The sequence below is a fragment of the Leiobunum rupestre genome, chromosome 8 (genome assembly GCF_980474605.1).
Source record: "Leiobunum rupestre chromosome 8, qqLeiRupe1.1.hap1, whole genome shotgun sequence".
Lineage (NCBI taxonomy): Eukaryota > Metazoa > Arthropoda > Arachnida > Opiliones > Sclerosomatidae > Leiobunum > Leiobunum rupestre.
This window is the reverse complement of record NC_143391.1, coordinates 41,571,546-41,587,201: the sequence shown is the minus strand read 5'-3', so window position 1 is coordinate 41,587,201 and position 15,656 is coordinate 41,571,546. Positions and strand designations below refer to the sequence as shown.

Genomic DNA, 15,656 nt, shown 5'->3' with positions numbered 1-15,656 from the left:
ATAATATTAGAAGATTATGTAGAAGAGTGCCATGAACTAGAGCTGGACAACCCTAATGAAATGATTGGGGAAAACATGCCATCAGAACCTAATGGAAATTAAGTTGGGCCGGATAACATTGTGAACGTTGGGCAACAACCCCTACCAAACCCTCCAGAACCACCAGCTGGGGATCCCGAGGGTTTGCCTGCATGGTGCAATTGTGGAAATTGTAGAGACATGCCAGCCCCAGTAGAGAGAGAATGCTGCACTAAAAGAAGGCAAGTTTATTTTATTTTAAAAGGATGAAACTTCACCAATCTGTTTTTGTAGGGGGACTGGTTGCATAACTGATGGACCATTTGATGCCCTCATACTCAACCACGCAGCTTTACAAATAATAATGGAAATCAGACATGATGATGGTAATATCCGGTACCTAGATAACAACAGATGTTACCGACATTCTGCATACAAAGCCTTTATTGCCTGGCACATAGGGCCATTGGGGAGGGGGAAAAGAGAAGTTGTCCCAGCATGTGCTGTGCATAAAATTAGGCAAAGATATCCCAGCGCTACTGGTATCTACACTGGGTATAAAGAAACTGCCGCAAATTTCCGAAGAAGAGGCAATAGGGGTGGTCGTGGTGGGGCTAGGTAAAAATAATTAATGGCAATAAACTGGTTTTAATAAAATTTAATTATCAATTATTTTGAATTATCATCACTAATTTCATTATTAAGGTCATATACATTTAGCAATTCTTCCAACTCTCTGCTTGGATAACTTTCTTGAGAAAACCTTGATTTTTCCTCCCGCATGTCTATTAGTTCTTGTTTTGAATGCCCAGGTTTAGAAGTAGCTAGTGATTTTCTGACCAATACAACATCATCAAACATGTCACGGGCTGTCCTTACAATTTCTTTAGACAGGGTTAATTCTAACAGGTCTTTAGAATGTTTAGTGCTTTTTGGTACTTTCACAGGCACTGCAGAGCGCTTAGCGGTAGATTTAGAACATTTTACTTTGTACCTACATACATAAACATTAAATTGGAATCAAAAATGAAAAAGTTTCCTAATAGTTTTACCTCAAGACTCCATTTTTATTTTTAGCTTGAGGACGGTTGACATTCATATTGTGATCCAAAACTGCTAATAAGTTCCGTGCTATATATGACTTGTAGCTGAAAAATTAAATATTGTTACGAAAACAGTTACACTGTTTGAAGTAATTTATTTTACCCGAATGGCAATTTTTTCAATGCGTATGACAAAATAACAGAATGGAATGATTCTAGTGAACCAGTGTGCCTAAAATTTTCGTAGAAATGGAAATCTTTTAAGAAATCTTTGTCACAAATCAAGGTGCGAAGCTTTTGATAGGCAACGCTTTCATAGTCTAGCCATTCCGTGTCACGGTGTTCATCATCATCTAACTCGCCATGGGCACAAGCTCCAAGACCCCACTTGTGCTCGTTAGTCACATGATGCAGAGAGGTTAACCACAATTTCTATTAAAGCATTTTTTCAATTACCAATTATTTATAACAAAAGTATAATTACTAACCTTCATTGTGTCTTCATCTTGGTCACAGTTCTCCGCTGACCACCAGAAATGCGTTATGAGATGATCAATCCATCGTTCAATAATATTGCAGCCTCGCTCCTTGCTAAGCTGGAAATCAAAAGAATATGGAATAGTAGTACCAATATTACATGTTTTTGACCTAGTAATTACTTTTACTAGCCTTTTTCTCATATTTTTAGCGGCATGCCAGATGTCATGAGAGTGCTTAATGTTAGGATATTCTTTTCCTGTTAAGAAGAACATTTTAGGTTTTACTAATTAACTAACCTTGATTTATCTTACTTAAAATGCTCTTGATTTGGACATGAGCATCTGTTACAACCTCAGCAATTCCCGCGGGGCAATGCTTTTCTAATTTCTGTATTAATTTCCGAAAACAAAGAGGCTCCATATTAACACTCTTGTTATCAGTTTCGCTTTTTTCCGCAAATTCAATGGCAATTATTTTGTTTGTTTTTACACAAACAGCTGTATACGTACAAAATTTAGCACAAAAGCCTGGAGAATCGTTACCTAGTTAATTAATTAAAACCATACATTAAAACTAGTTAATTTACTAGAGTACGAGTAGAGCAATAATCGAAATCTACCATGTCTTTATTATAAAACACCTTACCTGCTACTACTATTAAAGAGTAGACAACCCTCGTATGTTCAAGCTCTTAGTAGCAGGTAAAATCGATTTAGAGTAAAGAAGATATCAACATAACACCAGCATTATTTTTTAAGAGGACTTATTTACGGGCATCGCATGAGATAATAAGTGGCTCCTCAATTTGGGAAAGCAATGATATTTGTTCAGAATCCCAGTATTGCAAAATAGCTGGATAACAGGATTCTTCGTGATGTTGGTAGAGTGAAGTGTAACTCATGGTTTGCACTCCAAGATGAGAGAAAAATGTTTGCAACTATTTAAAATATTATTGCAATTATAATGGTAAAGTTACCCCTGACTACAACGAGATTTTGGTTATACAAACCTTAGAAAATGAGCTACCAGAATACAAAGCACAAGAGGCAAATTTTAGATTGAAATCCTCGCTCGCAGAAGTCCATAAACCTTTATGTGCATTTGACTTTCTGTTGCACCTCCAAGAGATGTAAAATTTTTCCTCTTTAAAATATTTTTGTAGCCGAACTTTCCGGCCACAACCATTGACCATGCATTTCGTATTTACAGAGGCCTCAACTAAGGAGATTAGTTTTTCCGTCTCGACAAAGCAGTGGGGTGTGAAATATGTCAAATCTTTGTTATTGTCAACTTCTGATTGGCATACAGAGTCATCAATTTGCATATTTGGATTATTAGGTCTGCCAAATGTTGCACTGCATAAAAAAACTTTACAGTGACATATGTAACGAGCTAACATACCATATCTCCCATAAATACTTACTTGGAGATGAAACTAGCATTTAAATTAGCGGAATTTGGTGTTTCTATGAGTTCCTCTTGAGATTTTTCCATGCTGACATAGTACAAATGGTATTAATCAAATTTAAATGAAAATTAAGACTTCCAGCAACAATAACATAATAACTATAAATATGACACTATATTGTGCAAATTTTTTGGAGGAAACTTTTTTTCGACAATGCCACTCGCTCCCAGCTCCGACTTGGAATCGCAACCGAACTGAGTAGTATATTATCGTCCTTGGTAGTAGTATATTTCAGCTCCAGCGTATTTTAGACACTAGGGGCTCTGTGATGAACTAAACCTTGATTACGAAATCACTCTGAAAATCAGTTTCATAAGACTTTGTGCTAATTGTCATACTTATTGTTATTATATTACTTATGGCAGCAGTAAGAATAACAAATATTTTAAATTATACATACCTTGTGTTAAAACTTTCATTTACATTTTCATGGGTAGGTGTTTGGCTCAGTATTGCTTTAGCTTTTTCAACCCTGTTTAATTAAAACACTAAATCAACCTAGGCCATGCCAGAGAAAATTCTACAAACTAAAATACACTTACATAGTTGGTTCGGAGTTTAAAATCGTGGTATTAGTTTTAGTCTGGTCTTCAAATATTCCAGATAGAGCGGCAGGAGAACTATCCATATCATAGGTTTGTTTATTTTGACTAAAAATTTAAATAGCCGCAAGGTAACTATTATAAAACTAGACAAATTTATTATTTTCCTTACGTGATATTTTCTTCATACAGTTTTCTTCTTTTGCAAATAGCATACAAATTCTCCGTACTCGACAACTTCAATAATGCCTTTTGAAGTTTTTCTCGATAATTGAAAGTTTTTGGCGTACTAGTTATAATTAAATTTTTAAAATATTGTAGAAGTGAATAATTTTATATCATTATTACGAATACATGATAAGTTTCGCGTTGCTCGAAGACCTATCGGTACGAGTTATTAGTATGTTTTTAAATTTCTTCAAATTTGTTTAGGATTTAGCTATATTATCCCTTTTAATTATGGACTTATCTACTTTTTCGCGTATTTTATCATTACGAATACATACCTTGTTCGGTTAGAAAAAGTATTGCCATTATTTGAAATCGGAGCTGATAGAACCTCTGATCTAACAAATTACACAAAACTATTAACCAACTTGAAGAATATGATTACGCAAGGAAAATTTAATAACTGGATAATTGAAATGTATCTAATAATTTGGAATTATATGAACCTAGCAACAGTTTCTTATCTGAATATATACTTTCAGGAGACCTAGGGATGTAAGAGCAAACTAATAACTGTAATAAAACCATCATGATAATTCTAAAATCATTTATTTTTCATACTGGTCTAGTCCCAATGGAATCTGCTTTTTAGAAATAGTCGACATTGGAATGACAAGATCATCAGAACTAAATGCGATAATTTTGAAAATTCTTAAATCATCTGACAAAAAAAGTTCACAACATACCTCATGGAATTGTTATTGATTTCACTTTTCTGATATTGTGGGGCTTGAGAGTTGAGATTTTGAGACAAAACCACCTTATTACCAGCAGAATTACCAGAAGTCTCACCAGTTATATCGCACTGTATGTTTTTGTCTGAACAATCAATGTATCTACTATTCCGTTCAACCTCATCACCTAAACAACACTGGACTGACATGTCTTTGTGATTTACGTAGCATTGAATCGATTGATCAAAGCAAATAACATTCGGAGGATTAGATGTTGAAGTAGGAGAGTAGCAAAAGTTACAAAAGTTTTCATGGATAAAAATTAGGTGTTTGCAAAATAACTCGTTAGACCTGAAATCACGTTTTTTTATCATATCCGTAATATGAACGTAATTTGCAGCTGGGGTTCTAATATAAATAGAGGAATCATCTTTATACCCATCGGGAAATATGGGCCTTGCCGTGCACAATTGGTCTCATTCTGAAGCCTTAAACATACCCTAAAACATGCAATTTATTACTAAATATTTACACCGCGACAATTTATACAGCAAGTCTTGAAATAAAACAACTAAAATTATCGAAAAAAATGTCTTGAAATTTCATTGGAAATTTCGTTTTGTGGCTTAGGAAATAAGATATAGCATGCAAACATGAAATGGTGAGATAAAAATAAATTGTTTAAGTATTATTTTAAGCAATTTCGCGTTTTTCTAGTACCCGAAATTTATAATTTTATGAAGGTTTTGCCTTTTTTATAAGCATTTAAATTAACTAGTGCAAAGTTTAAGATTGAACAGCCTACCTTGTGATCAATCACACGTCGATTGTATTCAATTTTAAACGAGGTAGGATTTAGTTTAAGGTCTTTGCTTGAAAGGAAACTTTAAAAACCAGTTTTCTTATTCAAATTTCCCGGGAAAGCAGACGGCTGACTGCGTAGGGCTGTTAGTTTGGAGCTCAACGAAACACGTAGCTAGTTCCCTCTATGAGGCTGCCTCGCTTACATTGTTAGTGAAGGAGAGTCGAGGGGTCCGACACTCTTTCAAATTTCGTGCACGCCAGTAATTTGAAAATTTCCAAATTTAAAATTACTAATTAAATTTTAGAAAATCTTTTCAAATTTCTCAAATGTTTTGGCAAATTTTAAATTTTTTATCGATTCCGACAAATTTCTCAAATTTAATAAATCTTATGAAATTTGATGGTTTTCCGCAAATTTTTATTAAATCTTGCAAAAATTTGTAAATTTGAATTGAAATTTTAGCAAATCTTGAGAAAATTTATAAATTTCTACGGGAAATTTAAGAAATCTTAAAAATTTACAAAAAACCGCGAAGGAGAAATTTCCAAAGATACTGTAAACTATTTCTGTGATAACTGCACACCAGAAGTATAATATGTAATATATAAATATCTGTATATATTAATGTTGTAATATTAAAATATCTACCCTATTAAAATATTTGTTTCCATATTATTTATTTGCCTTAAATTACCTTTTAAAACAAATTTACCGTATAATTAGGCTTCATCTTAAAAAAATCTTTTTTCAAAATTTTCCACTAACAAGGAGACGACCTGAGGTGTAACACACCGATTTTATTTAAACTCGGGGGATTGGTAGACCTTCATGTAACTTGAAAAATCCTAAAGGGATTTTATTCAATGGGTAACGGTTTTGCCATGGCAACGAAAAATGTTTTTTACAACATGAAATGGAAATTTTCCCATTGAAAATAACATGGGATTTTGACCGATTCCAAGGGTCCTTCTGTGAAAAAATTAAAAAAAAAATTAAAATACCAAAATTATAAAAAAATGATAAAAATTTACGAAAAAAATCCGATTTTGATCAATTTGAACCAAATGGGTGAAAATGAATCGATATGGCTAAAATTTTAAAAAAATGTGAGAAAAAAATAAAAAAATACAAACATCGAAAAATATTTCAAAATTGATTGAAATAATTTTTTTTTAAATAGAAAAAATATATAAAATTTAAAAAAATATTGATCACAAACAGTAAATTCAATCAAAATTCATAGGAATTGACGGAAATTTAGAAGTTGTGTAAAATTGGATTAATGTATAGATAAATTGCGATTTTGTGAAAAACAAAGTATTTATTTCGGTCAATATGATCAAACTTGAACAAAAGGGGAAAATAATAGATCTTAATTAGCCCAATTTTAAAGTTTTGTAAAAATTATATAAAAATAAGCTAAATTCGACCAACTATCTCAAAATTGTTTGAAATATTTTGTTTTCAAAATTGAAAAAAGTTAAAAACACTAAAAAAACTTATCAAAATCAATAGTTGAATTGAATTGAAAAACGATAAAATTTATAGGAATTAATGGAAATTTATTTATATAGTTAAATTGCTTTTTTTAAATTATTTTCCAAATTTGGAAAATAATAGATCAAAATTAGCAAAATTTTTAAATTCAATTTTTTTTTCATAAATATTTTTTTCAGTATTATAATAAAACCATTAAAAAATGCCGATAATGTTTAATTTTAACTATTAATATAATCTATTATTTGAATTATTTCCCATTCACTCTTTTACGTGCTCTCCGAATCAGCCGTTATTGTCTTACAGACCCCCAAAACCGGTTTTAGGGAAAACAAACATTTTAACGGTGAAGCTCAAGTCCTGTATGAAAATGGCAGCGCCCAGTGAAGACACGATCAAAGAGTGAATTAAATAATTTTAACTGTTTCCTTTTAATTAATTTTATTTTTTACTATTTTAGATTATACTATTTTTTAATGAAAATATTTACTTTCGTTAAATTATTTATTAATAAAAATTAAATTAAATTTATTAATATTTTCAATTAATTTAATTTTATTTTATTAATAATTATATTTCATGATTAATTTTAAATTATTAACTTAATTTATTTTATTGTAATATAAAATTTTATTTTACTAATAATTTTAATTTAAAATAAATTACTATTTTACTAATCATTTTAATTTATTTTAAAATAGATTACTATTTTACGAATCATTTTAATTTTAATTTAATTATTTATATATTTTCCATAATTTAAAATCAGTTTATCATAAAATTTCAAAATTAATAATTATTTTTAATGAAATAAATTATTATACTACGTAATTATTACACTAAAATTATTATACTACCTAATTTATTTAATATTACAAATCAATTAGTTTACTACGTAATTTACTAATTATTACATTAAAAAGATGTAAATCGAAATTACAAAGTAATTTCTACCAAAAACAATATTAAATATTTGTAGTATTGTCTATAGTTTTATTTTATTTTACGTGTTTCTACTACGGCTGTTAAATATTAAATCATACCATGGACTAATTAATTAGTCCATGATCATACCAACTAGTTCTTCCTCTAGAAATGTGTATTCCTTTAAAATGTTACACAGGTTCTTGAATAACTCCTTCGCAACACGTTTTTCACAATCATTAAAAGTTGCACTTTTACTGTATATTGGAAATTCTAATTCCACAAATGACAAATTGCTTTAAACATTGCACAACATTTAACGGATTAATATCCATCGTGGATTACTGGTAGCCAAGATTTTAGCATACGCGCCAATTTTCCTGCTGTTAGGTATTACCGTTTACATGAAGAAACCAATATTGACAACAAAATATACTAACTGAACAAAATTTATTTCGCTATAGTTAACATTTATTTTAAAAACCAAACATTATTATACCTTATGATTAAAAAAATACCGTTTCGTTCAATAAATAATTTTTAATGGAATTCATTTATTTTTTATATATTATTTCAGTAAATAATATTTTAGATCTTTTAGAACCAAAACAACTACGGATATAGATTGGAAATTAATGCGGTTTTTGATTGAAATTACAATTTTTTTTAATTTTGTATACTTTTTTTTACAAAATTTTATCTATTATTTTTCCAAATTTGGAAAATAATTTAAAAAAAGCAATTCATCTTTATAAATAAATTTCATCAATTCCTATAAATTTTGATCGTTTTGGATTGAAACTATTAATTTTGATAATTTTTTTAGTGTTATTAACATTTTTCAATTTTGAAAAAAAAAATTCAAACAATTTTGAGATAGTTGGTCGAATTTAGTTTATTTTTATATAATTTTTACAAAACTTTAAAATTCGGCTAATTTAGATATATTTTTTTCCAATTTTGGTCAAGTTTGATCAAATTGACCAAAATAAATACTTTGTGTTTCAATTTATCTATACATTAATCCAATTTTAAACAACTTATAAATTTTCCGTCAATTCCTATGAATTTTGATCGAAACTACTGTTTTTACACACAATCCTAAGGATTTGTGTGTATTAGTCTCACGTACAGTGTAGCCGTTGCCGCCGATGCCGCCGTGTCACGCATACCTCTTCAACGGTTATAACTAGAAGAGTCAATGATAACTCGTTCAAAAGTACATATATTACCATTGATAGCCTTTCATAAAGTTTTCAAATCGGAGCCCAAGAAGTTGGGAATTTGCCCAATTTACTATTTTCGGTGATTTCCTTTATGTGGTAGATATTTTGTTTAAAATTAAGTCCAATAACGTTAAAAAAATATTATTGGATAGGTTAGGATTCAGCGGACCTACAACTTCGGTCATATCAGTAAATATTAAATTTAAGTATAGTTTTTAGGGTAATTTACGGGACCCCAGTTTTCGTGGTTTTATATTTCCGCCTAAAAATCTACATATTTAAGTCCGATTTTCATGAAAGTTATATTTTTGAATAGCTGTGGTTTACATATAACCTAGTTTTGTAAAAACGTTCCTTAAATTTAATTCTAAGTAAGGTTTTTTGGGCAGCGTATACGGACCCCGCAATTTCCAACATTGTAAATCCGTGTTTATAGAGGTCTACGCGCCCGTTTCCCTCTGGCGTTTTTCAAGGCCGTTAAGAGTGGGCCGCGCTTTCAGCGTATGACCAGAAGTAACAATTAAGTATGACACTGATCTACCTAGTCTTCGGCGTATGACCAGAAGCAATAAGTGTGACACTCAACGTAACAAATAAGTGTGATCAGAAGTATAAAATAAGTGTGATCCGAAGTAACAAATAAGTGTGATAAGAAGTAACAAATAAGTATGAAACTATTCGAACTAGTCTTTGTCGTATAACCAGAAGAAATAAGTGTGACACTCAACGGCTGACTAGTAGTAACAAATAAGTGTTATCAGAAGTAAAAAATAAGAGTTACACTGATCGAAGGTATCTTCGATGCTTTCAAAGTATGACTAGAAGTAACAAATAAGTGTAAATTTGTATATATGTGTGACCGTGGATATATTTTGGTTGTGATAACGGCGCTGCAGGTTGCTGTGAATAGCTCAAACAAACATAACACATTAGGAGGATTGTGTGTATTCTGACCGTCGTACGTCTTGTTGTCTTTTTGATCAATATTTCTCAATTTTATTTTGGTTTTTCAATTTTGAAAAAAAAACTTTCAATCAATTTTGAAATATTTTTTTCAATGTTTGTAATTTTTTTTCTCACTTTTTTAAAATTTTAGCCATATCGTCAATTTTTATCAATTTTTTATGATTTTGGTATTTTAAATTTTTTTCAATTTTTCAAAACCTTTCCTAGGGGGACCCTTGGAATAGGTCAAAATCCCATGTTATTTTCAATGGGAAAATTTCCATATTATGTTGTCAAAAACATTTTTCGTTGCCATGTCAAACCCGTTGCCCATTGAATAAAATCCCTTTAGGATTTATCAAGTTACATGAAGGTCTAGCAATCTCCCGAGTTTGAACAAAATCGGTGTGTAACACCTCGGGTCATCTCCTTGTAAGTTATATGTTTTTTTAAAATGTCCAATGATAGACGAAATTGTCAAAAAATATACCTTCTTGTCCATAGTTTTCCTAATAGTGTCCAAAGTTAGCGAATTGGTGTCTAATTTTAAACCTTATTGTCTTTAGTTAGCACCCCCCCCAGTCCAATTCAATGATCATTTGTCTGAATGCCGGTAAACATCGTATGTCCGAAAACGTATTTGATTTGCCTGAAAAATTTATCACAACCTTTGTTGGTGATTTAGTCGTTCCATTTATAATAACTTTACTGGCGAATTTCATTTGTTCGAATAATCTTTTGTCCGTTTTTTTCGAACATTAGCAATTGGTTGTTTTTTTAAATATTGTGAATATAAGAAAATAGTAACAGTAACGTGAACCTAACCTAACCTAAAATATCCGCAACATTGATCGATATTAATACGAATATGAAGTAAAATATACAACATATAGATAAAGCAGCAATTAAGAAAAAAAAACTTGAACAAACAACGATATTTACAATGTAGTTTTTATTTTTAATTATTGCACTAAAAAAAAATCCGGACCAAAAAAACAGCAATAAGAAATACTAATTTAGCGACAGAATAGGCCGATAAAAATATTTCGCCTAAGTTGTTCTCTTTCCCTCACTACTAGAGGATTTCGGAAAGGGGGTAGGAAGGAAAAGTTAGTCTGTGACGTATGTTCAACTGGAGCGCCATCTATGTACCGATATCAAAATTATAAAAAACGTTAAAAACAAATTTCGTCTGCTGCAGTGTTTTTGTGGGAAACATAAGCCTTAGCAAGAATCGTGGCCTTACGCGAACGTTTCTTATGATTAACACGTAAATTACAAGTTAAAAATATAAATTGAATCGTCTAATTGGAATTGGAGGATCTGTTTGTGTTTTATTTAAATGCTATTTAATTTACATTTATCAAAAACATTAACAAATCTTTTCTTTGGAGAATTCCATCATTTCAAACTTGCCGATTCGCGAATTGCGAATTCGTTAGATTGCCAAAAAAATCGTCGAAGTTGGCCGTAAATTCAGACCAATCAGAGAAATCCTCTTTTTCGAAGGTTTACGCGGGGAAGTACTGATGGGAAGTCTCCTCGTAGGATAATATTTTTATCGGCCTATTCGGATAAGTGATGCCACCGATTCGGACGAATGAAACAAACAAGTTGTCCAATTCGAACAATTGAAACATTTGTTATTTCGGCGGTTCGGACGAGTGAAATTCAAACATTTCTTCCACCCTTCGGACGATTGAAATTCGAAAAAATGTACCTGCCCCAATGGTTGTTTCGCCCCTGCGTAAGAATCATAAGTTAAATAATTAATAGATGGTTTAGTACGCTAAACCAACCGTGGCCTAAAGTTTTCACGTTCGCTGAATGCGGGATCTCGTATTTTGGCGGCATACCTTTCACAAGCTAAAGGCCTAGTATTTCTTCTGCCTGTCCGCCTTGAAATTTTCTTACCCTCGATGCTTCGCCTTGCATTTACGCTTCCCGCAAAGCAGGTTTTTGGAGAAGGTTGAGCGTTTTGCCTGCTTTGTGAACGGTAAACTTTCTGCCTGTCCGTGGACACCCCGCTGCTCGCCTATTCTTTAGTCCTTTCCCTCTTCGCTGAGCTGTCGACCTCGCGTTACTGTCAGGTGTTAATGACTAACACTAGGTGTGGTGTGACGTTTACAAACTCGCCTCATTAGTCATAGCGGACAAATCGTTTTTTACCTTCGCCTACACTACGAGGTAACACTCTTCAGTATCAATACAAACATTTCGACCATACGACATACGGGAAACGTTCAGTTGTCCAGAAGACGACAAAAATATCAGAAAATATTCGGGATATAAACCGAGGAGTGATTCAATAGTTTTGAGATTTTAGAATACGATGTTCATTTTGATTTCATGTTTTACGTAATTGATTCACGCTACAATTTCGGGATATTAGACTTGATTTTAATTTCCACTATTTTCTTCTGCTTGTCAGCCAGAAACTATTTCCTAACCCTCGGCCCTTCCCGGGCACTTTTTTGGAGAAGGTCGAGCGGCCTGCCTACTCCGCGACCGGCTCAATTTCTGCCTCCCTGTTGGCACCCCGCTGTTTTTCAACGGAGGACAGTCCCTCGCCTATTATTTCAGTTTGAGTCTATTTGATCGATTCCCAAATGATCGAACGGGTCCCATTTGATCGAACTTCCATTTGATCACAGTGCATTTGATCGAATGGCATTTGATCGAACGGCATTTGATCGAACGGCATTTGATCGAACGAAATTTGATCGAAAGCTACTGTAGGGTAAAACTACTAGTTTTTGGGAGTAAATCGAAAAGGCAACATCTAGTCAGAATGAGATCAAATTCAAATTCAAAAAAAGTTTATTAAAAAGGACGTTAAATTTATACATTAGAGGGCCAAGTCATCAGGCGACTTATAGCCCTCTGTGATACATCATATAGTTTAAAATATTTAATTGATTATATATTAAAAAAAAAGTAAACAAGAACAGGTAACGCGCTAACAAAAAAAAATGTAAGATATAAATATAGAACAAAAGAACTTTACACAAATCTACAACAGTAGATTCTATGAATAAAAATTATATTTTTAAACTGTACTAAAGAAAAATAATATACAGAAAAAAACATGAGCGCAGTGACGTAGAAAACAAAATATTATCTCGGACATAATTAATAGAAATACCTATTAAAAAACAAACTCTGTACCTAATTTTTAGCAATAGAAGGGCCGTGAACGTGGTCAGACCCCTCGTATATAACGGTGCATACGCGCCTACGGCGCGCGTACATCAACCTACCCTAACCTATCCTAACCTGACCCTATTTATATATATCAAAAACAACGGGCCGTTATCGTCGATGTCATAAAAAATTCCATCTTTTTTTAAGCCGTAATTGACCGAGGCGACTAACTAAAAATGTTAAATTCCTCTATGAATTCCGTAAGTTTTTTTGGCTGTTGGAAATCCGACCAAAATCTTCCTTCTTAGGCAGATCAACTGGTTATAAAACTGAAAAAGTTAAGATAATTGTGGAGTGTGACTAATATAACATAGCTGCCAGGCTTATTTATATCAATAATTATTTAAGTTTATTATTTTGTTAATCAATTGCTAGTGTCGATTTTACATCAAAACCCTGTTTGACTAACGCAATTTATCAAAATTTGGCATTTCAACACGGCAATCTGACAGATAAATGGATTTTGGAACTGGAAATATTCTTTATTCTTAAGAATTAATTCAAAATTTATATCGATTTTCTTAGTGTGGTTAACATAACAGAGCTGCCAGGCTTATTTATATCAATAATTATTCAAGTTTATTGATTTGTTAATCAATTGCTTGTGTTGATTTTACTTCAAAACCCTGTTTGACTAACGCAATTTATAAAAATTTGGCATTTCAACACGGCAATCTGACAGATAAATGGATTTTGGAACTGGAAATATTCTTCATTCTTAAGAATGAATTCAAAATTTATCTCGATTTTCTTAGTGTGGTTAACATAACAGAGCTGCCAGGTTTATTTATATCAATAATTATTCAAGTTTATTGATTTGATAATCAATTGCAAGTGTCAATGTTTCTTCAAAATCCTGTTTGAGTGAAGAAATTTACCAAAATTTGGCATTTCAACACGGCAATCTGCCAGATAAATGGATTTTGGAACTGGAAATATTCTTCATTCTTAAGAATTAATTCAAAATTTATATCGATTTTCTTAGTGTGGTTAACATAACAGAGCTGCCAGGCTTATTTATATCAATAATTATTCAAGTTTATTGATTTGTTAATCAATTGCTTGTGTTGATTTTACTTCAAAACCCTGTTTGACTAACGCAATTTACCAAAATTTGGCATTTCAACACGGCAATCTGCCAGATAAATGGATTTTGGAACTTGAAATATTCTTTATTCTTAAGAATTAATTCAAAATTTATCTCGATTTTCTTAGTGTGGTTAACATAACAGAGCTGCCAGGCTTATTTAAATCAATAATTATTCAAGTTTATTGATTTGTTAATCAATTGCTTTTGTCGATTTTACTTCAAAACCCTGTTTGACTAACGCAATTTATCAAAATTTGGCCTTTCAACACGGCAATCTGACAGATAAATGGATTTTGAAACTGGAAATATTCTTCATTCTTAAGAATTAATTCGAAATTTATCTCGATTTTCTTAGTGTAGTTAACATAAAAGTGTTGCCAGTTTAATTAAATCTTTAATAACTTACATTAATTTTTTCGTTATCAAAGTATTAGTGTCGTTCTTACTTTTAAGCCGTAATTGACCGAGGCGACTAACTAAAAATGTTAATTTCCTCTATGAATTCCGTAAAGTTTTTTTTGCTGTTGGAAATCCGCCAAAATCTTCCTTCTTAGGCAGATCAACTGGTTATAAAACTGAAAAAGTTAAGATTATTGTGGAGTGTGACTAATATAACATAGCTGCCAGGCTTATTTATATCAATAATTATTTAAGTTTATTGTTTTGTTAATCAATTGCTAGTGTCGATTTTACTTCAAAACCCTGTTTGACTAACGCAATTTATCAAAATTTGGCATTTCAACACGGCAATCTGACAGATAAATGGATTTTGGAACTGGAAATATTCTTCATTCTTAAGAATTAATTCAAAATTTATCTCGATTTTCTTAGTGTGGTTAACATAACAGAGCTGCCAGGCTTATTTATATCAATAATTATTCAAGTTTATTGATTTGTTAATCAATTGCTTGTGTCGTTTTTACTTCATAACCCTGTTTGACTAACGCAATTTATCAAAATTTGGCCTTTCAACACGGCAATCTGACAGATAAATGGATTTTGAAACTGGAAATATTCTTCATTCTTAAGAATTAATTAAAAATTTATCTCGATTTTCTTAGTGTAGTTAACAAAAAAGTGTTGCCAGTTTAATAAAATCTTTAATAACTTAGGTTAAGGTTAATTTTTTTCGTTATCAAAATATTAGTGTCGTTCTTACTTTTAAGCCGTAATTGACCGAGGCGACTAACTAAAAGTGTTAATTTCCTCTATGAATTCCGTAAGTTTTTTTTGCTGTTGGAAATCCGCCAAAATCTTACTTCTTAGGCAGATCAACTGGTTATAAAACTGAAAAAGTTAAGATAATTATGGAGTGTGACTAATATAACATAGCTGCCAGGCTTATTTATATATCAATAATTATTTAAGTTTATTGTTTTGTTAATCAATTGCTAGTGTCGATTTTACTTCAAAACCCTGTTTGACTAACGCAATTTATCACAATTTGGCCTTTCAACACGGCAATCTGCCAGATAAATGGTTTTTGGAACTGGAAATATTCTTAATTCTTAA

The 15,656-nt window shown here is 31.5% G+C and overlaps 2 protein-coding genes across 2 annotated transcripts; one reads left to right on the top strand and one right to left on the bottom strand.

Moving 5' to 3' along the window:
- Positions 1 to 219: 219 nt before the first annotated feature.
- On the top strand, positions 220 to 640 carry LOC149933383 (uncharacterized). Its single transcript, XM_090157285.1, has 2 exons — positions 220 to 260; positions 313 to 640. The coding sequence occupies exons 1-2, from the start codon at positions 220 to 222 to the stop codon at positions 638 to 640; spliced, it is 369 nt and encodes a 122-aa protein (XP_090013411.1).
- A 47-nt stretch (positions 641 to 687) lies between these two features.
- On the bottom strand, positions 688 to 4,085 carry LOC149933382 (uncharacterized). Its single transcript, XM_090157284.1, has 13 exons — positions 4,058 to 4,085; positions 3,724 to 3,840; positions 3,552 to 3,659; positions 3,410 to 3,481; positions 2,965 to 3,036; positions 2,551 to 2,896; positions 2,313 to 2,478; positions 1,853 to 2,083; positions 1,721 to 1,797; positions 1,550 to 1,657; positions 1,225 to 1,493; positions 1,071 to 1,166; positions 688 to 1,012 (listed from the first exon to the last, which is right to left on the bottom strand). Exons 3-13 carry the CDS (start codon positions 3,635 to 3,637, stop codon positions 688 to 690), a joined length of 1,848 nt encoding a protein of 615 aa, XP_090013410.1. The 5' UTR covers positions 3,638 to 3,659; positions 3,724 to 3,840; positions 4,058 to 4,085.
- Positions 4,086 to 15,656: the final 11,571 nt, after the last annotated feature.